This window comes from Macaca fascicularis, chromosome 20 (genome assembly GCF_037993035.2).
Source record: "Macaca fascicularis isolate 582-1 chromosome 20, T2T-MFA8v1.1".
Lineage (NCBI taxonomy): Eukaryota > Metazoa > Chordata > Mammalia > Primates > Cercopithecidae > Macaca > Macaca fascicularis.
Genome location: NC_088394.1, coordinates 20461770 through 20489381, shown reverse-complemented (window position 1 = coordinate 20489381; position 27612 = coordinate 20461770). Strand labels below are relative to the sequence as shown.

The 27612-nt window shown below is 44.2% G+C and overlaps 1 protein-coding gene across 1 annotated transcript in view; it reads left to right on the top strand.

Moving 5' to 3' along the window:
* Positions 1-27612, top strand: part of DNAH3 (dynein axonemal heavy chain 3) — a 205269-nt gene that overhangs the window by 93824 nt on the left and 83833 nt on the right. Inside the window, exons 28-39 of the mRNA XM_045383002.2 lie at positions 1948-2146; positions 3785-3893; positions 4121-4234; positions 5572-5748; positions 7819-7910; positions 10890-11109; positions 12024-12158; positions 15101-15212; positions 17824-18065; positions 21967-22067; positions 24278-24383; positions 26883-27012. Of these exons, the coding sequence (XP_045238937.2) occupies positions 1948-2146; positions 3785-3893; positions 4121-4234; positions 5572-5748; positions 7819-7910; positions 10890-11109; positions 12024-12158; positions 15101-15212; positions 17824-18065; positions 21967-22067; positions 24278-24383; positions 26883-27012 (1737 nt within the window). The remainder of the gene's footprint in view (positions 1-1947; positions 2147-3784; positions 3894-4120; positions 4235-5571; positions 5749-7818; positions 7911-10889; positions 11110-12023; positions 12159-15100; positions 15213-17823; positions 18066-21966; positions 22068-24277; positions 24384-26882; positions 27013-27612) is intronic.

Genomic DNA, 27612 nt, shown 5'->3' with positions numbered 1-27612 from the left:
AGAGCCTCTTGCTCACACACCCAGCTTCCTACTGGCATTTCATGGCATCTCATTCCCCTCAGGTTAATGCTCACTTCAATCTGATTTCATTAGGTAGACCAGCATAACATCAAGGAGAGAGAAGGGAAAATGTGCTCTTCATACAGCTACATACTCAGCTGTTAGGAATAATTGGTGCAGATGTGGTTATACTGCCCAGGGTACCTGAGTGTGGTTGGGTTCACAAACACAAGCATGCATGTATGCACACACGCATGTACCCACACACATATACACTCACACACACACATGCAAGTGCACATACACACACTGCATGGTGAAGGCATCCCCAACTCAATCCCTTGAAATTCACTTTCCTCTTGGATCCCTCAGGCATACCATACTCCTGCCCTATACCCTCTTCCTTGGGAGAAGGTATCAGGTGGTTCCCCTGTATATTTCCCCAAGAGCCAGGAGGAGAATTAAATTCCTTGGGAAGGAAGAAAAAGCTGTGGATATAATCTTCTTCAAGGACTCTTCCCTGCAGGGTTTTGGATTTTACTGTAATAAAGAAGACTGTCACAGAGAGGCAGGAAAGGTTCAATGGAACCAACCCTTTGAAAAGTCCCTTAGGCTTGGAAGCAGACAGACACAGGCGCTTCTGTTGCTTGCTATTATAGCTGTGTGCCTCTTAGCAAGTTAGTTACCTCTCTAAGCCCCAGGTTCTGAATCTTTTGAGTCTGCTGTACTAGCTCTGAGATCTCCATAGCTCTCCACCTGAGTTACCAAAAACATAATGAATGATTCTCATCAGCCTAGATCCACTCTTCAACTTCAAGGCCCCTGTCACTTGGATAAAATTAAATCAGGGCTTACAGTCCCATGAGAGAAAAGAGAAAAGCTAGAAATGTATATCTTCCAGCTGGTTTCTCAGGCCTCCAGATGGAAAGGATATATCTAACCATGGATTCTCGGGCTTCCTTCCCCTGCTATATAAGGCTATGCTGATTGCATTCTCCTAGGATATCCTAGGGGCCTGAAACAGGACCAAAAGGGTTATATTGGAAATAGGATGGCATTTGGAGTCAGTATGCATTGCAAAGCCCTCTGGCTCAGACTTCCAAGAATTTGGGGATGATAACAGTAGCTAATACCTGTATAACATTTTCATACGCCAAGAACAGCTCTCTCTATTGTGTCTAGATGTAGGCATGTACGTATGTGCATATATATTCATTTAATCCTCATGATAACCCTATAATGTAGGTACTATATGATCCCTATTTTACAGATTACACAACTGAAGAACAGAGAGGTCGAGGAACTTACCCAAAGTCACACAGCTAGGTTGTGGTGGAACCAGAATTTGAACCCAGGCAGTCTGATTTCAGAGCACGCACCTTTAATACCTCTGCTGTACTGTCTGAGAGAAGATAGTGAAGCAGATTCTCTGCCTGGTTTTGGGAGAAAGCAAATACCAGCTTCTAACAGATATTGCTGCCTGCAGGGTGGGGGTGGGCAAGGAGGCTTGAGAAATCTAAAATTGTCTGGGCCGGGCGCGGTGGCTCACGCCTGTAATCTCAGCACTTTGGGAGGCCGAGGTGGGCGGATCACTTGAGGTCAGAAGTTGGAGACCAGCCTGGCCAACATGCTGAAACCCCATCTCTACTAAAAATACAAAAAATTAGCCAGGTGTGGTGGCGTGCACCTATAATCCCAGCTATTTGGGAGGCTGAGGCAGAAGAATCGCTTGAACCCAGGAGGCGGAGGTTGCAATGAGCTGAGATGACGCCGTTGCACTCCAGAATGAGGGACAGAGCAAGGCTCCATCTCAAAAAATAAATAAATAAAATAAAATTGTTTGGAGAATGGGGGACCTTGATAACATCCACTTCTAACTGAGGAGCTTACGAAGATGGAGAGTTCTGATGGCTCTGTGTGTGTGTTTCTGCATCTGTGTCCCAACAGCCCGCGACGTGGTGGCCAAGTTAATTGAGGACAGGGTCTCTGATCTGAATGATTTCCAGTGGATCTCACAGTTGCGCTACTACTGGGTGGCCCAGGATGTACAGGTGCAGATTATCACCACAGAAGCCTTGTATGGCTATGAGTACCTGGGAAACTCCCCTCGGCTGGTGATCACACCCCTCACAGACCGCTGCTACAGGTACACTCTGGAGCTCCTAGATCTGACGGGTGAATGGAGAACTCCAGGGGAAGAAGACTCTGGGGAGGAAAGTTAGGGATGTCTTGGGTTACCTTTACCCTTCACACTTCAGATTGTTAGATTCTCCATAGTCCCAAAGATAGGCATGCAAAGTAGGTCTTCAGGCTAGAAATGAGAACCCAGTAATAGTTCTAGTGCAAATCAATATATTTGAACCAACAAGTGGAATATTGGTGCACGTCCATGAACATGGCACAGGACTTGACGTAGAGGGCTCTCCAATGGCAGGAATCAAGATGGTACCTGGAGATCCTATGGCCATAAGATAGACAAGAAGTGAGGTCAAGAACGTAGCCAAGGGGTCTCTATGCTCTGCCAGCCAGTCTCATGAAAATATCTGGCCATTCTGTGCTCAGCAAAGTGCTCTGACATTTTCTGTGGAACTCAGCCTTTGAGATCGGGATTTTGTGAACTTGTCGGTTTTGTGATGTTTAGATGTTCTTTGCTTTTATATATTTCCTTATAGTGGGAGTTTTTTAGATTGCAAAAATAATGCTTGGGAATGTTTTCTCCCTTCAAAATCCTCAACCACTTGTTTTTTTATGGTCATGACTTTTGCTCTTCATTCATGTATTTATTCCACTCATTGTTCAACAACCATTTTTTGAAGTTTCCTGTGTACCATGCATGACCTCAAGAAACCCTAAATCTAACTGGGGGGTCGGGAGAGACATATTCAAATGATTACAAGATAGAGTGCTAAATGAAAACATAGAGACTCATACCAAAGGCCATGGAACCACAGTTATTACACCATTCATTTCTAACATATATCTGGCACCTATTACATGCCAGGAACTGTATTAATTTACCAAGGTTATGAAATGCAATCAAATATGATTCCTGAACTTAAGAGTTTATAGTCTAGCTGGGCATGGTGGCTCACAGCTGTAATCTCAGCACTTTGGGAGGCCAACGTGGGTGATCACTTGATCCCAGAAACTTGAGACCAACCCACCTGGGCAACATGGCAAAATCCCATCTCTACAAAAAATATGAAAATTAACCAGGTGTGGTGATATGTGCTTATAAGTCCCAGCTACTTGGGAGGCTGAGATGGGAGGATCACTTGGGTCCAGGAGGTCAAGGCTGCAGTGAACTGTGACCATGCCTCTGCACTCCAGCCTGGCCGACAGAGTGAGAACCTGTCTCAAAAGAAAAAAAGAATTCATAATCTAGTTGGATAAATATATTTATTTTCACCATTCCATTAGCACTGGTGATCTTTGGAATGTGGAGTTTATGAGTATTTTCACTTTTATTTTATATATACATATATTCATTTATTCATTCAAACACATATTTATGGGTGCTACTCATGTGCTGGGCTCTGAGGTTACAATGCCAAGTAAAATAGAAATTTTTACAGTGATGTTGTATTGCTCATATAATCGGGAAAATTTTTAACGATTTGGTTGGTGCAAAAGTCATTGCAGCTTTTAGCATTACTTTCAATGGCAAAAACTGCAGTCACTTTAGCACTAACCTAAATATTTGTATGAGTCAAAATAAATAAAAAGCCAGTTTCTTTCCTGGGTCTTAAACCTCAAGCACTGAAGTCCTATTTTCTTCCCATAGGACACTGATGGGAGCTTTGAAGCTGAACCTTGGGGGTGCTCCAGAGGGTCCAGCTGGGACTGGCAAGACAGAAACCACCAAAGATTTGGCCAAAGCCTTGGCTAAGCAGGTAAGGAAATGCCATCTATCCCCTCCCTCCCTTCCAGGCCCTCTCTGCACCCCTATTCTGGGAAGTAAGCATGAAGTTTAAGATAGTTTAGCATTAACAGGCAGCGTGGACCCCAGCTCCTTCAAGCAGAGCAAGGAGAGAGGAGCCCACTGCTGTTGAATGGTGCAGGGTTATTCAGATGGGATGCAATCCACCCTGAATGATACCCACATCCTCCCTCTTTCTAGTGTGTGGTCTTCAACTGCTCCGATGGTTTGGATTACAAAGCTATGGGGAAGTTCTTCAAGGGGCTGGCACAGGCTGGAGCATGGGCGTGCTTTGATGAATTCAACAGGATCGAGGTAACTCTGCCTCTAGGCTGCAAAACAAAGAAGCTGTGTGTGGAGGGGCCTTTTTCTTGGCTCTGCACCCCTTAATAACAGGGCCTTATGTCTCTTGGATGGCAGACATGAGAACCTCCAAAGCAGGTACTCAGTGAATTAAACAGAAGGAGTCTCAAGGAGACAGATGCATGTTTTATACACATATCCCCATTTCTCCATCATATTAATTCATTCACTTGCCCATTTCAAACTATTGAGCAACTACTATACATCAGATATTCCGCATAAGTTCATGCTGCAAAGATGAGCATGAAATGGTTGTATAGCAAGGCACAGAGGCTCACACCTGTAATCCCAACACTTTGGGAGGCCAAGGTGGGAGGATCACTTGAGCCCAGGAGTCTGAGACCAGTCTGGGCAACACAGTTGAGACCCTGTCTCTACAAAAATAAAATAGCCTCAGCTGTTCAGGAGGCTGAGGCAGGAGGATTGCTTGAGCTCAGGAGTTCGAGGCTGAAGTGAGCTTTGATGCAGCCACTGCATTCCAGCCTGGGTGAGAGTGAGACTTTGTCTCTCAAAAAAAAAGATGGTCTTGGCTGGGCGTGGTGGCTCACACCTGTTATCCCAGCACTTTGGGAGGCCAAGGCGGGTGGATCACCTGAGGTCAGGAGTTCAAGTCCAGCTTGGCCAGCATGGTGAAACCCTGTCTCTACTAAAAATATAAAAATCAGCTGGGTGTGGTGGTGAGTGCCTGTAATCCCAGCTACTCAGGAGGCTGAAGCAGGAGAATGGCTTGAACCCAGGAGGTGGAGGTTGCAGTGAGCCGAGATCTCACCATTGCATACCAACTTGGAAGTGAAACTCTGTCTCAGAAAAAAAAAAAAGGGGGGGTCTTGCTATCTAGACTGTTACAATCTAGTAAAGGGAAATAAAAATTTAATGAAACAAATACCAACATGATAAAAGTCTATAGTAGAAGTACAAAAGACGTATCACAAAAGAGTATATAATTCTGTTTGGATGATGAATGAAGATCAGGAAATATAAAAATCTCTGATCTTTGAACCAATATGAATCGATAAACACAGAATACCTACTGTATGTCAAGTACTATGCCAGGTGTTGAAACAAAGAGAAAATACTATGGAAACTATTAACGCACACGCACACACGCGCAAACCTATGTTCTTTTTTTTTACCAAAACCCCAAATCATGCTCCTAATTTTGAATGTGCAGGTGTGGTTGGTTTCCGGGTGATTGGGTTCTTTCTTTGCTATGTGGGAGGACTCTGGTAGAGTAGGGTGGTTGTCAGACAGAAGCAGGAGCTCCTATCAGCCGGGCATTCTCACCCCAGGTGGAAGTGCTGTCTGTGGTCGCTCAGCAGATCCTCAGCATCCAACAAGCCATCATTCGGAAGCTAAAGATGTTCATCTTTGAAGGCACTGAGCTCTCTCTGAACCCAACGTGCGCTGTGTTCATCACCATGAACCCCGGCTATGCTGGCAGGGCTGAACTGCCTGACAACCTCAAGGTAAATGCCAGCAGATATACACGTAGGGTGTGCTGTTTAGAATAGAAACCTCTGGGCCGGGCACTGTGACTCATGCCTGTAATCCCAGCACTTTGGGAGGCTGAGGCAGGCAGATCACCTGAGGTCAAGAGTTCGAGACCAGCCTGGCCAACGTAGTGAAACCCTATCTCTACTAAAAATACAAAAATTAGCCAGACATGGTGGCCAGCGCCTGTAATCCCACTCAGCTATTCAGGAGGCTGAGGCAGAAGAATCGCTTGAACGTGGGAGATGGAGGCTGCAGTGACTGGAGACAGTGGCATTGCACTCCAGCCTGGGAGGCAAGAGTGAAACTCCACCTCAAAAAAAAAAGAAAAAGAAAGAGAAACCTCTAGAGGTACCTACCTGGGGGTAAATTTATTCCCCCGTCCCCTTGGATGGAAGTGGTAAGAGAGACCCAGCCATACCCATATCCACTGACTTTAGGACATGATCTATCCCCTGCTACTAATGCATTCTGATTGGAGCCCTGGAATCTTATTCAGATGGACCACTTCTCTCTGAGAAGAGAAAATAGTCAGGGTGATGCTTCAAGTGGCTCCTCCCCTCTAGGTCAACATACGCCAGTGAAGGCCAAGATAGAATTTGGATCCACATTTCTCTCTCTCTCTCTTTTTTTTTTTTTTTTTTGAGATGGAGTCTCATTCTGTCCCCCAGGCTGGAGTACAGTGGCAAGATCTTGGCTCACCGCAACCTCTGCCTCCCGGGTACAAGCGATTCTCCTGCCTCAGCTTCCTGAGTAGCTGGGACTACAGGCATGCGCCACCACACCCTGCTAATTTTCATATTTTTAGTAGAGACAGGTTTTCACCATGTTGGCCAGGCTGGTCTCAAACTCCTGACCTCAGGCGATTCACCTGCCTTGGCCTCCCAAAGTACTGGGATTACAGGTGTGAGCCACCAGTCCCAGCCACATTTCTCATTTTTTACTGCCCAGTAGTTGTAAGCACCCCCTGCACCCATCCCAGCCAACAGCCATATTAGCTCATCACAAGCAGCTTTCACGATGCCGTGGTATAGTAGAAAGCACCCGGGCATGGTATCAGGAAGCCTGGATTCTAGCCCTGGCATTAGCTCTAACTAACTGGGTGACTCAGGCAAGTTACTTCTCCTCTAAGATCCAAGGTAATAATGCAGTAGCTGGTGTATATTGAACACTTACTATGTGCCACATACTCTTGTAAGCACTTCACTTGCATTCTATCATTTATTCTCATGATAACTCTATGAAGAGAGTAAAGTTAGTCTGTTTTGAGATGAAAGAACTGAGATCTACAAGGGTTGTATAACTTGCCCATGCTAGTCCGGAGCAAAACAGGAACTCAAATCAAGGTCTGTCTGGCTGGGCACGGTGACTCACGCCTTAATCCCAACACTTTGGGAGGCTGAGGCGGTTGGATCATCTGAGGTCAGGAGTTCAAGATCAGCCTGGCCAACATGATGAAACCCCATCTCTACTAGAAATAAAAAAATTAGCTGGGCCTGGTGTTGGGCACCTGTAATCCCTGGGTGTTTGGGAGGCTAAGGCACGAGAATTGCTTGAACCCGGGAGGTGGAGGTTGCAGTGAGCCAAGATCATGCCACTGCACTCCAGCCTGGGCGACAGAGACTCTGTCTTAGAAAAGATCTGTCTGACTTCTTCTGATACCTATTGGTTCTGCATTCCTAAATGACTTCTGATGTCCATGTTGAACACTGGGAAGCTCCAACAGTTGAGTGATGCTATGAGGTGTCCTCATTTGGCATAGGAGAATGAGGTGTACCAGCACCTAGGGCCTTCCACAGAACCACTGAGGGACCGAAGGTAAGTAACGACATGTACCCGCACAGGGCCAGTAGGGAGGTCGGCTGAGCCATGCATTGGCCAACTGAGGATGGTCCATCTGCACTTACTTGTCCCCCAGTCCTGTTGCCTTGATTGTCACTGGAGTGGCCTGAAGGACCGTGCTACTTCCCTTTGCTTCTGTGGATGTGCCTTCCCTCAGTATTCACTGCACATGTTCCAAGTCTGATTCATTGTTTCTTTTCCAGGCCTTGTTCCGGACAGTGGCCATGATGGTGCCAGATTACGCCCTCATTGGAGAAATCTCCCTCTACTCCATGGGGTTTCTGGACTCCAGAAGGTGTGTTACATGGGTTTTCCAGTGCATTCTAAAGGGCTTTAAATAGTGGCTTTTTGTGTGCGTGGCAGATTCAAGGTGGTTTGCCCATTGGGATAAAAGAGAGAAGCTTGAGAAACTTGCTTCAGCTTACTGGATGGTCTGAGAGCACATAGCCCTGGCCTTGGTCTTGCCCCATTTCTGATGGGGAAATGGCCCAGATTCCCAGGGCAGGGCCCCGCTCTCTCTTTACATACACCTGAGTTCTATTAGAGAAAGTAGCTACTTATATCTTCCCCACGCCTCACTCTGACACATCCATACCCACATTACTCAATGGCTTAAGGCAACAAACAAGCCCAGGTGCCGTGGCTCACATCTGTAATCTCAGCACTTTGGCAGGCCAAGGCAGGGGATCACTTAAGGCCAAGAGTTTGAGACTATCCTGGCCAACATGGGGAAACCCCGTCTCTACCAAAAAATTCAAAAATTAGCCGGACTTGGTGGCACGCACCTGTAATCCCAGCTACTTGGGAGGCTGAGGCAGGATAATCGCTTGACCCGTGGAGGCAGAGGCTGCGGTGAGCCGAGATCTCACCAGTGCACTCCAGCCTGGGTGACAGAGTGAGACCCTGCCTCAAAAAAAAAAAAAAAAAAAAAAAAAAAAAAAAAAGCAACACTATAAAACATATGCAATTATTCCAGAATTGAAGAGGAAAAATTATTAATATAACGTGTATTGCCTCCAATTAACTAGGTTGTCTCTCATTCAAGTATTGTCCAGTTTCCAAGACACACACTTATACGCAGATCGGTGTCTTCGTGTGTGTGTGTGTGTGTACACACATACATGTAATACATGTACCAAGAGTTATGAATAATCATTGCAAAATGGCTTGTATTGCTCTCATTCTAAATTTTATCACGTCAGTTGACTTTCTGTTACAATGAATGTCTTTATGGCCTGGGTGTCTTTGTTTATAATCCAAGGGGCTGCAGAAATTCTCAATAGAATGATATCACCCTTCCTAGGCCAAGAGGCTGCCTCAGTCATATGACATTTAACTCATTTGTTTTCTTTCTTTCTTTATTTTTTTTTTTTAGACGGAGTCTCGCTCTGTCGCCCAGGCTGGAGTGCAGTGGCCGGATCTCAGCTCACTGCAAGCTCCGCCTCCCAGGTTTATGCCATTCTCCTGCCTCAGCCTCCTGAGTAGCTGGGACTACAGGCATCCGCCACCTCGCCCGGCTAGTTTTTTGTATTTTTTAATAGAGACGGGGTTTCACCGTGTTAGCCAGGATGGTCTCGATCTCCTGACCTTGTGATCCGCCCGTCTCGGCCTCCCAAAGTACTGGGATTACAGGCTTGAGCCACCACGCCCGGCCTAACTCATTGTTTTCTATAGTAACCAGGAATGCATTGATTTGCTCACTCAATTCATTTATTTATTTAATTAGCAAACCTTAATTGAGCCAGCAACCTTATGCCCAGCCCTGTGCTGGGTGCTGGTGAACAACACAAAGTCTTTGTTTTTAAACGAAATCAGTTTTGTAAAGAGGATCTCTTTGAGAGAAAAGTGCATAAGTATATTAGTTAGGGTAATACTGACCCCTGAATCTCAATGGCTTAGCATAGCAAAGTTTATTTTTTACTCGCTGAAAATCCCAAATGAGTCTACGGCCATACCACACTAAACGCAGCCGATCTTGTCTGAAAATCCAAAGTGGGTGCTTGTGATCAAGGGCACTTCTCCCCCAAGGGGTGGTTACTTACAGTTCATGGTTACTTATAGTTACCATGGTTACCCAGGTTGCTTATAGTTCATGGCTACAGCCCATGAATGGCACAGAGGCTGTCGCGGAGGAGGTTTTCGTGGGCCTGCCCTGCCATTGACATATGTCAGTCACTATCATTCACATTGCACTGGCTGGAACTCAGTAGCATGTGGCCTCCCCTGACTGCACGGCAGGCTGGGAAATGTGGTCCACCCGTGTATCCAGGAAGAATAAGAAACCCAATTCAAAATTTAATATACTCGGTACACAACACATGTACACTTATGTGCACTGCAGTGTGTGCGTAAGTATGCAGTGCACGTAAGCATCTGTGTGTTGTGGGCTGAGTGTATTACAATTTGTACTGACCTTCTTAAATTTAAAAAGTAAAATGGACATTGAAAAAATTATAATGCGACAGAAATGAAAAAAGTGAGTTTCCCCTCGGTAACCCATAGTTCCACTCTCCAGGAGTTAATATCCCTGATAGTTTGATATGTTCTTCCCTAACTTGTGTGTGTGTATATGTGTGTGCATACATTTATATATACATACAGAGGTATAAAACATACAATTTCTTCCGGGCATGGTGGCTCACACCTGTAATCCCTTCGCTTTGAGAGGCTGAGGTGAGCAGATCACTTGGGGTCAGGAATTCGACACCAGCCTCACCATACAATTTATTTTAATCTAATTTTTATTTTTGTAAAGACAGAGTCTCACTCTGTCGCTCAGGCTGGAGTGTAGTGATGCTATCACAGCTCACTGCAGCCTTGAACTCCTGGGCTCAAGAGGTCCTCCCACCCTTAGCCTTCCGAGTAGCTGGGATGACAGGTGCCATGCTACCGTGCCCAGCTCATTTTTAAATTTTTCTGTAGAGACAGAGCCTCACTATGTTGCCTAAGCTGGTCTTGGACTCCTGGCCTCAAGCGATCCTCCCGCCTCAGCCTCCCAAAGTGCTGAGATCACAGGCATGAGTCACTGCACCTGGCCAAAAACATATGATTTCATATACCATACATGTTATACATATATGTGCACATGCTTTTTTTCATGCTTCCATACCTCATTATGGTAACTCTGTTAAAAGACCCTTAAAGGACAGGGCTTCTCCATCAAGTCCGTGGGCAAGCCTGATTGCTGGTGGGGCAAGAACAAGGATATTGGGAATGTCTGCTGGGCAGGATGTGGTCCTCTGTGGGTGTCTCATACATGTCTTTGCCCTCCTAGTCTTGCCCAGAAGATCGTTGCAACCTACCGCCTGTGCTCGGAACAACTGTCCTCTCAGCATCACTATGACTACGGCATGCGTGCTGTCAAGTCTGTGCTTACTGCTGCAGGAAACCTGAAGCTCAAGTATCCAGAGGAGAACGAAAGTGTCCTGTTGCTCCGGGCATTGCTTGATGTCAACCTGGCCAAGTTCTTAGCGCAAGATGTCCCTCTGTTTCAGGTATGTAGTGGTTCGGAACCTTGGCTGAGGACCAAGGCTCAATGTTGGAAGATGAAACGTTGTCTTTGGTGCCTTCCCCATATCCTCTTCCATCTCCTGACATCTTCCCTTCTTTGGCCAGCATCTCTGCCACCTGATACCCTCCCTACAAATGTTAAATAATGAGTAATAGCAAACATCTCTGCCTGATTTTTAATAAAAATGGTTTCGCCGATAGGATAATATTTGCTCTTGGGTATACATAATAAGTGTTTTTATCCAATTTAATTAGTTTCCTTTTGTTATTAATTTAATCTTACTTGCCAGGCTCTGAGCTTCATAAAGACAGAAGTCATGACTATCTTGTTCATCCTAGTACAACGACTGGAAGATAATCCAGACTCACTAAATATTTGCTGACTTTTAAAATTATTTGGGGGAGAAATTATAGGGTCTTTTTTGTTTTGTTTTGTTTTTTGAGATGGAGTTCTGTTCTGTTGCCCAGGCTGGAGTGCAGTGGCATGATCTCGACTCATTGCAACCTCCGCCTCCTGGATTCAAGTGATTCTCCTGCCTCAGCCTCCCGAATAGCTGGGATTGCAGGCACGCACCACCACACCCAGCTAATTTTTGTATTTTTAGTCGAGACGGGTTTTCGCCGTGTTGGCCAGGCTAGTCTCGAACTCCTGAACTCAGGTGCTCCACCCACCTCAGTCACCCAAAGTGCTGGGATTACCAGCATGAGCCATGGCGCCTGGCCAGAAATTATGTTGTATAGTGTTTTCATTTGTAATTTTAGACAAGTTTTGGTGTAAGAAAAATGAGGTCTGGAATTTTTCAAAGATTTCTGTTGATACATCTCATTTTAGGAAAATGTTGAAGTCACGTATCTGATACTTAATCCTTTCCACTTTCTTTTAAATTCTTTTTAACAGGGAATTATATCTGATTTATTTCCTGGAGTTGTTCTTCCAAAGCCAGACTATGAAGTTTTTCTGAAAGTGCTGAATGATAACATCATAAAGATGAAACTCCAGCCAGTACCTTGGTTTATAGGGAAAATTATCCAGGTTGGTTCCTTAACCCATGTAAATGTGCCTGTTTTACTGTTTGCTGGAGTCAGCAAACAGTAAAGACTTACAGGAGACTGGAACTGAAGTGACAGCAATCAGAGGTGCCTGTGTAGAAAGGCAAGTAAAACATTAGCTGGGCGTAATGGCCCATGCCTGTAGTCCCAGCTACTTGGGAGGCTGAGGTGGGCGGATGGCTTGAGCCCAGGCGTTTGAGGCTGCAGTGGGCTATGATCATGCCACTGCATTCCAGCCTGGGTGACAGAGTGAGACCCCAACTCTTAAAAAAAAAAAAGAAGAAAGAGGGCCGGGCGCGGCGGCTCACGCCTGTAATCCCAGCACTTTGGGAGGCCGAGGCGGGCGGATCACAAGGTCAGGAGATTGAGACCATCCTGGCTAGCACAGTGAAACCCCGTCTCTACTAAAAATACAAAAAATTAGCTGGGTTTGGTGGCGGGCGCCTGTAGTCCCAGCTACTCGGGAGGCTGAGGCAGGAGAATGGCGTGAACCCGGGAGGCGGAGCTTGCAGTGAGCTGAGATCGGGCCACTGCACTCCAGCCTAGGCAACAGAGCAAGACTCCATCTCAAAAAAAAGAAAAAAAAAAAAAAGAAGAAGAAGAAAGAAATGGAGGTAAAACAAACAACCAAAACCAAAAAATCCACTTACTCACTCCATCAGTTTTTGTGTGTGTGTGTTTGTTTTTGAGACGGAGTCTTGCTCTGTTGCCCAGGCTGGAGTGCAGTGGCGCAACCTCGGCTCACTGCAACCTGTGCCTCCCAGATTCCAGTGATTCTCTTGCCTCAACTTCCTGGGTAGCTGGGATTACAGGTGCATGCCACCACGCCCAGCTAATTTTTTTACTCTTTTTGTAGAGACAGGGTTTCACCATGTTGGCCAGACTGCTCTCAAACTCCTGACCTCAGGTGATCCTCCCACCTCAGCCTCCCAAATCCCATCAGTTTTGTGCTGTGAGATTTTAGGCAAATTAGTTCACCTCTTTTACCCTCAGTCATCTGTAAACTGGAGCAATTTTGAGAGAAGAGGTGTGTAAAGCGCTACACATAGTACCTGATGCTATATCATTATCAACTCCACCATCTCCGCCATCATCGTCAGCACCATTGGCATCAGCACTTCCCAAAGTCACAATGCGAGTTACAAGTGAAGTTCATGTTAGGACCCAGGTCTCCAGATTCTGAGATTACACTGCCTTGTGGTAAAAATAATCACTTTTTCCCTACTGTATTAGCAAGTGAGCTAGTTTTTGACACAACTCATTTAACCCAATTTTGAACCCTAATTTATGATTGAGATTTTGCAGAAGGACCATTCTTTAACTAGGCATGAGCTTTAATTTTCAATATTTTATTACGAAACATTTTAAACATGCAGAAAATTGGAAAGAAATGTACAGAGAACACTCATGTACTCACCACTCAGATTTTACAATAAATATTGTATACTATTTGCTTGATTATTTATCCATCCATCCATCTTACTTGTTGATGTATTTCAAAGTAATTTGAAGACCTACAGATGAACTTTCATATAGCTTAGTACCAATTTACAAAAACAAGGTAATATTTTCAAAAACAAGGTGTCTGGAGCTACCTGCCCTTTTGCATATTGACGTCACAATGTCAGGAGGAATGTGAGAGGCTATGAGTGATTAATGTCTTCCTCTCTTATTCCTTTGTTTTTTATTTTAGACAGAGTCTCCCTCCATTACCCAGGCTGGAGTGCAGTGACGTCATCTCAGCTCACTGCAACCTCCACCTGCCAGGCTTAAGAGATTCTACTGCCTCAGCCTCTCGAGTAGCTGGAATTACAGGCATGCGCCAGTATGCCCAGCTAATTTTTGTATTTTTAGAAGACGTGGGGTTTCACCACGTTGGCCAGGCTGGTCTCAAACTCCTGACATCAAATGATCCACCCACCTTGACCTCCCAAAATGCTAGGATTACAGACGTGCGCTACCAAGCCCAGCCTTCCTCTTATTTCTGATGCACAGTCAAGCTTTCAAACCTACCTGAATGTCAACCCTACTAAATGGTTAGGGATTTTGTCTTGTTCTCTGCTCTGTAACTTTCAAACAGTAGCTTTCAAACCTACCTGAATGTCAACCCTACTTAACGGTTAGAGATTTTGTTTGTTTTGTTGTGTGCTCTGTCTATAGCACCCAGAACGGTGTCTGGCACATAGTAGATGCTCAACAAATATTTGCTGAATGACATATGTTCCTCTCTCTACCATTCCCATTGTCACTACCTTCATTTAGATGCTTCTTATTGCTTACCTCCAAGGTGAAAAATAATACGAATTTATCTTTAAAATAAAAAGCTGCTTGTGTTCCCTTTCTCTGAGGGAGTCATAGTCTAAAGGAGGAAATTTTTTTTAGCCATAAAATTCACATAAATGCAAATGACCAAAGCAGATCTCAAGAAAGAAAGTTTCCAGGAGAAACACAGTTTGCTAAAATGACCGCCATTTTCTTTTTCTCTTTAAAAGTAAATGGCAATAGTGTCATGAAAATATTAGAGGCATTAAAGTCAAATAGCTCTGTCTGCAAATTCTGGCTCCATCACTGATGAACTTGGGCAAGTATTTAACCTCTCTTGGGCTCAGTCTTACCATTTGTAAAAGGTGGTCAGTGATATCGGAGTAGATTAAATAATTTGGGTTATCAGTTGATTCTTAACATAGACAAGGTACAGAGCAAATGGTAGTTCCCAGCCTTTAAATAATCTGAGATGCATACATATATTTATTCATCTGAAAGATATGTGAACTGTAGATTACGAAAAGAACCGTAGCTCTCCAGAGGTAGAAGCGACTGTGAGAATCCTCTTCTGACTCCTCATTCCTCATTGACTTCTGACTAACTCATAATAGGGGAGCGTTGCAATGATTAACTTCTTTTATGAATGATGTCTCCTCCCAGATCTACGAAATGATGCTGGTGAGACATGGTTACATGATTGTGGGAGACCCCATGGGCGGCAAGACCTCTGCTTATAAAGTGTTGGCTGCAGCTCTCGGCGATTTACACGCAGGTGAAGCTCACATCCCTGGCTTCCAGGGAGGACAGAACTCCTCGCTCGGTTGGCTGGCTCCATGGAGATAATGCCAGGCTGCTAGTCTTATCAGGTCTCGATCGTGACGTCAGAGCTAGAAATAGAACACGACACACAGATGTCTGCAAGCAGAAAATAAAGGGTGGGGGTGGGGTGCTTCTATAATAACAAGGGATTTCGTGTGCATATCATTAAGGCCTGGAAGAATTTTCTCAAATGCCAAGCAGTGGTTTCTCCGAAGGTCCCCCAGTGAAAGAGAAACTCTTGTCATTGGCCTTAAAATTAGTCTCAAAGCAAATCATTGCATGGTTTTGCTGCTTCTATTCTTCTTTCCCTGTTCCCTTCCTTTTAGTTTTTCCCCTCCCTCCCTCCCTTCTTTCCTTCCTTTTAAAGTCTAGGATAGGAGCTCCTACTTTTGAATCAGACTCAGACTTGGGCAAATGACTAAACCTGTCTTATCCTCTGTTTTCCCAGCTGTAAAATGGGATTGTTGTGAGAATTAAGTGACAGTATGCAGGTAAATAACTGAGCACAGTGCATACTCAACAAACAGAAGCTATGTTTATTGCCAGAGAAACAATTGTGGCTTTTGTCTGTGTGAGTGTCTGTTTGTTTTTTGTTTTTATAAAATGCAAATCTGTAGTTTTATAAAAGCATTTCCTTTTTGTGCATGCATTGCTTCAAGTTTTTCATTAAAAAATTTTTTTCTAATAACATTTGATGATTGGTTTTTGAGGTTATGTTTTGGGGGTTATCCTAGCCTTAATAACTAATTTGGGCATCTCAAATTTAAGTAAAAATTTTAAGGCAGAGTACGGAGGCTCACACCTATAATCCCGACACTTTGAGGTGCCGAGGTGGGCAGATCAGTTGAGCTCAGGAGTTTGCGGCTGCAGTGAGCTCTGATTGCGTACTGCACTGCAATTCCAGCCTGGGCGAGTGATACCCAGTCTCAAATAATAGAATACAATAAAATATAAAATATTTTTAGCATTTTAATATGCTTTAAGAAACTGAGTGAAGAAAGAGGAGGCTACCACTGTGTTTGCCTCAGGATTCTGCAGAATAGTTCTTTTTTATTTATTTAATTTTTTAAAATGTTTTTTAGAGATAGGGCAGTGGCACAGTCCCGGCTCACTGCAAACTCTGCCGCCTGGGCTCAAGAGATCCTCCTATCTCAGGCTCCCGGGTAGCTGGGATCATAGGCCTGTGCCACCATGCCCGCCTAATTTTTGTATTTTTTGTAGAGACAGGGTTTTGCCATGTTGCACAGGCTGGTCTCGAACTCCAGAGCTCAAGCAATCCTCCTGCCTCAGCGTTCCAAAGTGCTGAGATTACAGGCATGAGCCACCACACCTGGCCCAGAAGTGCTGAGGTTCTTTATTTAGTTCATGGCTCAAGCACTTCAACCTTTCCCTACTTTGAAGGATTCCACGAAAGTGTCATTTTTGGTTTGTCTGTTATTAAATACATATGCTGTGCCATCCATCAGCGTGTACGTTCCAGTTGAGTTTTAATACTCCAGTGTGTATTTCTTGGGAACAAATGACATTTCCTGAGCAGTCAAGAAAGATTTCGGCACCAGGCTAGCCCTTCAGAGACAGAAAAGTAACTATCATTTTTCAGAACCTTTTTACCTGTCAGCTGTTTCCTGTTTCCTTATCTCAAATCAAAGCCAAGGTTCTGATCCGTTCTTTTCATTTTTAATTTCTTTCTTCAGCCTGTTTGAGTTTGAAAAGCCAAGGTTCTAAGGGTGGCTGTGAGAGCAGGTACATAGAGGGCTGATAATAGGTATCACTTTCCCTTCCTGCTTGAGTTCTGTGAGGGCAGTCAGATGTCTTTAGTCCTGGATTTTTTTTTTTTTTTTGAGACAGAGTCTCACTGTATCGCCCAGGCTGGAGTGCAGTGGCATGGTCTCAGCTCACTGCAACCTCCACCTCCTACCTCAGCCTCCCGAGTAGCTGGGTTTACAGGCATGCACCACCACCCCCAGCTAATTTTTGTATTTTTAGTAGAGACAGGGTTTCACCATACTGGCCAGGCTGGTCTCAAACTCCTGGCCTCAAGTTATCCACCTGCCTTGGCCTGCCAAAGTGCTGGGATTACAGGTGTGAGCCACTGTGCCCAGCAAGTAGTCCTGGATCTGACTAGCACATTTGCCCTGTTTGAAATGAGGACTGGAAGAAAGTACGTTGAGAAACCAAAGGCTATAGTAACCGAATAATGTGATGCATTGCCTCACATGTCCAGATGTCCCAGTCATTTTTTTTTTTTTTTGAGACAGGGCTTCATTCTGTTGCCCAGGCTGAAGTGCAGTGGTACAATCAGAGCTCACTGCAGCCTCCATTTCCCAGGTTCAAGTGATCCTCCCATCTCGGCCTCCCTGAGTGTTGGGATTATGGGTGTGAGCTACTACTGCTCCTGGCCCCGGATCCCAATCTCTATAAAAACTAAGCACATACTTTATAAGAAGGATTTCCCTCATATAGCATATTTATAAAAGTTGATTGGTTATTGAGATGACATCATCTTTTGTTTAATGTTCTGGTCTCACCAGAGCCTTTATAACGTGTTGAACCTTCTTGCCCAGCCAATCAGATGGAGGAGTTTGCTGTGGAGTACAAGATCATCAACCCCAAGGCTATCACGATGGGGCAGCTGTATGGGTGCTTTGACCAAGTGAGCCACGAGTGGACGGATGGTGTCCTTGCCAATGCTTTCCGGGAGCAAGCGTCTTCACTCTCTGATGATCGCAAGTGGATTATATTTGATGGGCCGGTGGATGCTGTCTGGATTGAAAATATGAACACTGTTCTGGATGACAATAAAAAGGTAAGTATTGAGCCTGATATCACTTTTCCATGAGTGAGACATAAACTCTTTTATTGAAGTAAGCGACTGATCAAAACTATATAGAGACATACATGTATTGCACTAAGAGTAAATGCCCCACAGGAGAATAATAGTAATGAGTTCATGAATTATGCTCTGTTTGTACTTGTAGTTGGTAAGCTAAACATGTTTAGAGACCATGTTGAATAGTAAGCCTTAGTGTTGGCATCGGTTTGGACTCCTAGCTCTGCAACTGAGCTGCGTTTTACTGAGCAAGTCGCGTAACTTCTCTGAATCTCAGTTTTCTCATTTGTAGAAACGTAGTAATAAAATGAGGTTGTTGATACTTAAATGAGATTGCACATACATAGTACCTGCGGGATATGTTTTGGTTAACTATTGCTATGCAACAAACCACCCTAATACTTAATGGCTTAAAACAACCATTTCTTTTCCTCATGATTTTGTGGGCTGGGAATTTTCAAAGGGCTCAGCTGGCCGGTTGGTCTCTCTTTTGATGTCAGTTCAGACAGCTCAGGTTAGAAAATCTGCATTCAAGATGGCGTCTTCACTCAATGCCTGGTGGCACAATCACATTCGGCCCCTCTTTCTCTCTCTCTTTTTCTTTTTCTCTAAAAATTATACCTCCTCTTCCAGGCCACTTCTCATGGCTTGGGCTTTTCACTTGGTGGTGTCTTGGTAGTGGCACTACTTATGCGGTGGGTGATTTCCAAGAGTCAGGAAGTGGAAGTTTCCAAGATATTAAGGGCTATGCTTAAAACTGATAAGCATCACTTTTTCTGCATTCTGTTGGTCAAGGAAGTCGCAAGTCCTGACCAGGAAGTGGAAAAATAGACTTCACCTCTTGATGGAGGCAGACAAGTCACATTGCAAAAGTGCATATGGACTGGGCCCTGTAGGCTCACACCTGTAATCCCAGAGGCTGAGACAGGAGATTGCTTGAGCCCAGGAGTTCGAGACCAGTATGAGCAACATAGTAAGCCATCTCTACAAAAAAAAAATTTTTTTTTAATTAACTGGGCATGGTGGTGAGTTCATGTAGTCCCAGCTATTCAGGAGGCTGAGGTGGGAGGATCACTTGAGTCTGGAAGTCAATGCTACTGTGAGCCTTCATTGTGCCACTGTGCTCTAACCTGAGCAACAGAGAAAGACCCTGTCTCAAAAAAAAAAAAAAAAAAAAAAGCATATGGGATGGAATTTATGTAATTTGCCCATTACAACACAGCTCAATAGTAGAGTTAGGAGTCCAAACAGATGCCTGCACCTTTGGGAAATACAGCAATCTTTGGAAAAATACCACCAATCTTTGGAAAAATAAGTACAGTGGTACCACAATAAGTATAGCACCACGGTATGTATGGTGGCTAAAAGAGCTTGGACTCTGGAGCCAGACAGCCTGGGTTCAAATCCTGGCCTTGCCACTTTCCCACTATGTAACCTCAGACAAGCTATTTAGTCTGTTGAAGCCCCAATTTTATCATCTGTAAAGTAGGGACAATAGTGTCTACCTTATACTGTTAGGATAAAGTAGAAGATGAGATAAGTTACTATTTATACACCTCTTCTGATAGTGCCTGGCATATAGCAAATGCTATATAACTGTTTAAAATAAAATTTATCATCATTTCAAGGAAGAATTCCTTCACTGGATAATCATCATTATCAAATGAAAATATATTTTCTAACTGTGTTTAAATGTCACAAGACTAAGAGTGAGTCATGTTCAACAACGAAAGGGCTAATTATCCAAATTATACACATCCACTAATTATAGCATGTGCATAATTTTGATTATATAACATTCAAAAATGGAAATGTTTTATTACATGATATGGACTATATTATATAAACTAATTGTACAGATGTATCGGTTGGTCTTGAGATTAGAAGTATCAAGACAGTCACAATCAGTGAATTTCCTAATGGTTTCCTCTGCTCTGGGTGTAAATGAAACTACAGTCACAGGTGTGGGTCTGTTTTCGTTTTCTTGATATTCAGAGATGACACGGTTGGTGGTGTCAGCCTTATAACGGCTGTGATCTTCCTGGGGATGCAGGCGGTGACCTATTTCAAGCTGTGTTTGATGCAGGCCAAGTAAGGTGCAGGGAAGTTTTTAATCACAAATTAGGATGAGCATAATGAATCAGTGGTATTTTCTCTTCTCCCCTGGGAGAAGAGGGCCTCAGCCCTTTTCTTATAACTTAAACATCTCACTGGAATCCATTTTGGTGAGTGGGAAACAGTGCCATTGACTTAGTATATATTTCAAGGCTTTCCTGTGTAATTGCACTACTTCCTACAGGGTTTTACCTGCTACACACTAGAAATTCTGATGATTTTTCTTTTTCTTTTCTTTTTTTTTTTTTTTTGAGACAAAGCCTCCCTCTGTTGTCCAGGATGAAGTGCAGTGGCGCGATCTCAGTTCACTGCAACCTTCGCCTCCCTCAAGTCTCCTGCCTCTGGAGTAGCTGGGATTACAGATGCGTGCCACCGTGTCCGGCTTTTTTTTTTTTGTATTTTGAAATGGGGTTTCACCACGTTGGCGAGGCTGGTCTCCAACTCTTGACCTCAAGTGATCTGCCTTCCTTGGCCTCCCAAAGTGCTGTGCTGGGAACACAGGCATGAGCCACTGTGCCTGGCCTCTTTCATTCTATTCTAAAAAAGATTTATGGACCAGGCACAGTGGCTTATGCTTGTGATCCTAGCATTTTGGGAGGCAGAGACAGGAGGATTGCTTGACCAGGAGTTTGAGATCAGCTTGGGCAACATAGAGAGATCCTGTCTCTACAAAAAAATTTTAAAATATATTATGGTATCACTGATTTAATCTAAAAATGAAAAACAAAAAATAAAAAACTAGCCACTTGTGGAGGTACACACCTGTAATCCCAGCTACTCAAGAGGCTGAGGTGGGAGGATTGCTTGAGCCCCAAAGGTCGAGGATGGAGTGACTGTGATTGTGTCATTGTATTTCAGTCTGGGTAACAGAGCGATACCCTGTCTCAAAAACAAATAAAAATTAAAAATAAAAAGGATTTATGGAAAGGCTTTTGCCCCTCCTGCTATGGATTAGTCCATGCGGGTGTTCAAATTCGGGTCTTTTGTGAAAGACTTGAGCAAATAAAAAAAGGATGTGGCTGTGCAGTTAAGTTCGATGTTAAATATTGAGAAAGGCACCAGGAAACTTGGTGAGGTCTGATAACTTCTCGATCCTTCATCTGAGATTGCATCTAAGGTCAGTGATTTCCTGGTCTTCCCATTAAAATTGCAGCTCACAGGCTGGGCACGGTGGCTCAAGCCTGTAATCCCAGCACTTTGGGAGGCCGAGACGGGCGGATCACGAGGTCAGGAGATTGAGACCGTCCTGGCTAACACGGTGAAATCCCATCACTACTAAAAAACACACAAATAAAGTTAGCCGGGCGAGGTGGCGGGCGCCTGTAGTTCCAGCTACTTGGGAGGCTGAGGCAGGAGAATGGCGTGAACCCAGGAGGCGGAGCTTGCAGTGAGCTGAGATCTGGCCACTGCAGTCCAGCCTGGGCGACAGAGCGAGACTCTGTCTCAAAAAAAACCAAAAATTGCAGCTCACTCAACCCTGACTGAGGGTTCTCCAACCCCCTCCTCTACTTAATTTTTCTCCATTTTGAACACTATTATTTTGCTTATTGTCTGTCATCTCCTAGAAGAATATAAACCCCAAGAGGATAGGAAATTTTGTCTGGTTTATTTTATGCGCCTAGAACAGTGCCTGGGACATAGTAAGTACTCAAGAAATATTTATGGAATGAATCAAACCATCTTTGTCTGACTGTAGACCTTTTACTTTCAGATGGAATTTAAGCTCTTCCCTTGTCCATTACCCTCTGCTTTGCACTTTTAGCTGTGTCTCATGAGTGGAGAAATTATCCAGATGAACTCCAAGATGAGCCTGATCTTCGAGCCGGCCGACCTCGAGCAGGCCTCTCCAGCCACTGTGAGCAGGTGAGGCAGCCCTCACTGGCACTCCAGGGGACAGTGTGGCCCCACTCACCCTAAGCAGAAGAGAAAGCTCTCAAATTTCACAAATATGATGAAGCCCTCACAGATCATCTATATTATTATTATTTTTCTTTCCAATTTTTATTTTAGGTTCCAGGGGGTATATGTGCAGCTTTGTTACATGAGTAAATTGTATGGCATAGGGGTTTGGGGTACAGATTGTTTTGTCACCCAGTTATTCAGGTAGTTTTTCCATCCTCACCCTCCTTCACCCTCCACCCTCCACCCTCAGGTAGGCTCCCATATCTATCGTTCCCTTCTTTTTTTTTTTTTTTTTGGAGACGGAGTCTCACCCTGTCACCTAGGCTGGAGTGCAGTGGCGTGATCTAAACTCACTGCAACTTCCGCCTCCCAGGTTCAAGCGATTCTCTTGCTTTAGCCTCCCCAGTAGCTGGGAATACAAGTGCTTGCCACCACGCTCGGCTAATTTCTGTATTATTGGTAGAGACGGGGTTTCACCTTGTTGGCCCGGCTGGTCTCAGACTCCTGATGTCATGATCTGCCTGCCTCAGCCTCCCAAAGTGCTCGGATTACAGGCGTGAGCCACCATGCCCAGGGATCGTTCCCTTCTTTGTGTCCACGTGTACTCCATGTTTAGCTCCCATTTATAAGTAAGAACATATGAGATTTGGTTTTCAGTTCCTGCGTTAATTTGCTTAGCATTGTGTTATTTCTCATGCATTTAGATTTGTCATAAAATCAGCCCTCAATCCACACTACTGGTGGGAGTCTAAAACCCAGCGAGTACTTTGGAAACAGTTTGATATTATCTCCTAAAGTTGAATCTCTGTATTCTCCTAAGTACAGACCCAAGGGAAACTTTTGGCATGTGCAATAGGAGATCTGTACAAAAAATACAGTGGCAGAACTCACAGTAACAAACACTTGGAAACAGCCCAAATGCCTGTTAATCAAGTTAACTGGTGGCCAGGTGCGATGACTTTATGCTGTAATCCCAGCACTTTGGGAGGTCGAGGTGGGCGGATCACCTGAGGTCAGGAGTTTGAGACCAGCCTGGTCCAACATGGTAAAACCTCATCTCTACTAAAAAAAAAAATACAAAAAAATAGCCAGGCGTGGTAGTGGGTGCCCGTAATCCCAGCTACTCAGGAGGCTGAGGCAGGAGAATTGCTTGAAACCAGGAGGCAAAAGTTGCAGTGAGCCAAGATCATGCCACTGCACTCCAGCCTGGTGACAGAACAAGACTCCATCTAAAAAACAAACAACAACAACAACAAAAGAGTGAATTAATAAAGTATAAGAGAATCAGAAATTATAATATGTATAATAAAGTACTGAAAAGAACTGCACTGACATGCAACTATATAAATAAATCTTAGTAACTCTATTAAGGACAAAATCTTAGCAATATTATATATAATACAAATAATGTAATAATATAATTATATCTATAAATATAATTATAATTACAATATATTATATATAATATAATGTTATACTATATACTAATATATACTATATTATTATATACTAATATATAATATAATTATATATACTGTATGGTTATATTATATGCTATTATATACTATATTATTATTATATAGTAATAAAAGTAAGATCAAAATATTATCTATAGCATGGTACCCCTTTTAAATTGTTAAAAACAACTAAAGTAAAAATATAAACACTTTAGGAACAGACCGGTGGCTCACACCTGTAATCCCAGCACTCTGGGAGGCCCAGGTGGGTGGATCACTTGAGGCCAGGAGTTCTAGACCAGCCTGGCCAACCCTGTCTGTACTAAAGACAAAACCTAATCTCTACTAAAAATACAAAAAAGTTAGCCAGGTGGAGGCTGAGAAATGAGAATCACTTGAACCAGGGAGGCGGAGGTTGCAGTGAGCCGAGATTGCACCACTGTATTCCAGCCTGGGCAACAGAGCAATACACTGTCTCCAGACAAACAAACATTTTAGGAACATATAGAAATGCCATAAAACTGTATATGAAGGAAAGAAATCAAGGGGCAGATGAACACAGGATTCAAGGTGGGTAAACCCAGGGGACTAGGTTATTGTCAAGATCCATTAATGCCTAGCATGGTGCCTGACATGCAGTAGATGCTCAATAAACGTTAACCCGTATTAGTAACAAACAAGCAAGCACCTAGACTGGTCCTCTGTGCTTCCCAGGTGTGGAATGATCTACATGGAGCCCCATCAGCTAGGCTGGAAGCCTCTGAAGGATTCCTACATGGACACCCTGCCCTCCAGTCTCACTGAGGAGCACAAGGAATTGGTGAGCCTCTCAGACCCTTTCCTTCCCCTCCTCCTGTCTCCCTGCTTTTCATCTAGAGGGTCTTCTAGGTACATCTTCACCTTCTTAGTCCCAGGAGGCAAGAAGGGGCAGGGAATTCCCTTGTTGTCCCCAGTTATCTTGTTTCCTGGCTGCCTGCCATTTTTCCAACTTTCTTCTCCATATGGTAGGCTTGGGGTGGTGCAGTCAATTTCTCCTTCCTCTTCCTCCTTCCCCATCACTCCCTGGCTCCCTAGTGGAGAATCCCAGTGCTGAGGAGTGTTCTCTATGGAAGCTGAAATGTCACCTCTTTCTTCATTGCCCCACTAACAGAAATGTCTGTAGAAGCTGCTCTAGAGATGGACCAGGTGTTCCTTTTTGTACTGCCAATTCCCATCCCTGTAACCTGGACTCTGCACCTCCCACCTTGGGGGAGCTGGAACCAGTTAGAAGTGCTTTCATTGCAGCTACTGTGAGCGACCACTCCCTTCTTCCCTTCTCTAAAGAGGTGGGAAAGTTCAGGTTAGGCGGATACCTGACCACACTCTCAGACCCGGAAGCAGGAAGGGAGTAGCGGTGTCTGTGGTCCCTCTTGCCCTCCCCTGTGTTAATAGAATGCTTAGGAAAGTCTCCCACTGAGGAATCCAAGAAGGGTCTATTCCCACAATGGAAACTCTTTGGGGGATTATGTAGGACGGTTCCATGTCTGTCACCACCTACATACATGGATAATATGTAAACGTGAGTACATATCCACGTGCACATTCAAGCACCAGTCCACACACACAGACACACACACCAAAAGCTGCCGAGTCCCCATATATGTAAAGTCATTTAGGGATTTCCCAATGTCCGTGGCACAAAGTTTAACTCCTTATCAGGGCCCATGAGACTCTGTGATCTGGCCCCACCTGCCTCTGCAATCTCATTGCCTGCTCTTTCTCAGCCTTAGCTTAGCAGTCTCCAGCAGTCCTGTCTTGTTTCCAAGACAAGCCCAGGTTTCACCACCTCAAGGCTTTTGCTCTTTTTATTCCTATTCCTGGGACTCTTGCCTCAGTTTATCTCAGAGTTGGCTCACCCTCATCATGTAGTTCTCAACATAAAAATCTCCTCCACCAGGAAGCCTTCTTTAACTACCCTATTTAAACCCTTCCTGTTATTCTTCACCATAACACCTTAGTGTTTCCTGCTAGGACTTTGCATGATCTGTAGGTATTTTACTGATTTCCCTGCTAGGTTAGTTATTTATTGTTTGTCTTCCCTGCCCCTCAGACTGTAAACTCCACGAGAGTTCCTTATCTACCTTTTCCATTGTTTATCCCCAGCACTACTACCGTGCAATTAGTAGATGCTCAATAAATATTTGTTGACTGAATTGATATACCACATTTCCATGTATACCTGTATTTTTATATATACATACAAATGCATCTACACATACATGTATTATCCATATAGATCCACACCTAAGTGTGTATTTATTTAGTGATGGCCTTCCTACTTCTTAAGAAAAAAAGTGTACAGGGAAAGTTGCAAATAAAGTATAACAAAGAGGCTGAGTGTGGTGGCTCACGCTTGTAATCCCAGCACTTTGGGAGGCCGAGGCGGGCGGATCACTTGAGGTCAGGAGTTCGAGACCGGCATGGCCAACATGGTAAAACCCTGTCTTTACTAAAAGTACAAAAATTAGCTGAGCATGATGGTGCATGCCTGTAATCCCAGCTACTCAGGGAGGCTGAGGCAGGAGAATCGCTTGAACCCAGGGGGGCGGAGGTTGTAGTGAGCTGAGATCGCACCATTGCACTCCAACCTTGGCGACAGAACAAAACTCTGTCTCAACAACAACAACAACAAAATTAAGTAAATCAATAAATCTCTTTTTAAAAAGTATAACAAAGGTTAAAAGTTTAAAAAAGCATTACAAGAAAAGCAAGCCGGATAACTTTTTAAAAGAGTAAATGGACCGGAGAACAGATACTAGAGGCAAGAATCATGATACCCCCAAATAAGAACATATAAACCTACCCATACACGTGGTGAATTACTGAAAATGAGCCCCCCAAATTAGCTGTGTACTCTGTTTGACTAATTTATACAGGAGTCCCACCTCACCAGTGTCTATCAGTCATTTGTAAATTAGTTGTTTAGAATTCCTAATACTTTTTATAGAAACAAAGGCAGATACAGTAGTTGGGTTCTAAACACATTTTATGTGTCCTGTAGCTGACCCAGAGTGTTTCCAAGCCTCTCTGAGTATCAGCTCTGGGCAGTGGAATGTGGATGGGAAACTGAGTTAACATGGCCTGTGGGCAACAGTCTTAGGACCCTGAAGGAGGACACTGAGATAGGAGTTTTGTTGCCTGTAAGTTTTCCCCCAAGGCACCTACATGTAAAATCAGCAGTCTAACCAGCATCTCTAGCCTCAGGAGGTAGGCCAAGCTCTTGGTCTTCAACTCACTTGTTGATCATGTCTCCAAGTCTCATGGAGCTTTCTACTTTCAGGTCAATGACATGTTCATGTGGCTTGTCCAGCCCTGCCTGGAATTTGGTCGCCTTCATTGTAAATTTGTTGTCCAAACGTCTCCCATCCACCTTGCCTTCTCAATGATGAGACTGTACTCCTCTCTACTTGGTAAGTGCTAGCCATGATTCTTCAGCCACATGGGGGATGGGTCGACCTTGGCTATTTCTTTCTTTTACTTTTTTTTGAAATGAAGTCTCACTCTGTCATCAAGGCTAGAGTGCAGTGGCATGATCTTGGCTCACTGCAGCCTCCGCCTGCCAGGTTCAAGTGATTCTCCTGCCTTGGCCTTCTGAGTAGCTGAGATTAAGGCACATACCACTCTGTTTTTTTTGTGTGTTTTTAGTAGAGACGGGGTTTCACCATGTTGACCAGGCTGGTCTTGAACTCGTGACCTCAAGTGGTCCACCTGCCTCTGCCTCCCAAAGTGCTGGGATTACTGGCCTACCTTGACTTTTTTCTGCTCCCACCTCTCTTTGGCCCCCATTGAATTACAACAAGACTGGCTGTTTGGTCTAGAACAAGCAAGCCCTTGGAGTGCCGATAGTAGAGTTTGGTAGGGAAAATCCATGTGTTTAGTCTTTGTCTGATATTGATTTTTGGGGGGCATTCTAGTGCAAATTATCCCATTGTTCCTCAGTCTAAGGCTCCTCATTCACATAATGAGAGTAGTAATTCCTGCCCTTTTTACCTCACAGGGATATCCTAGAG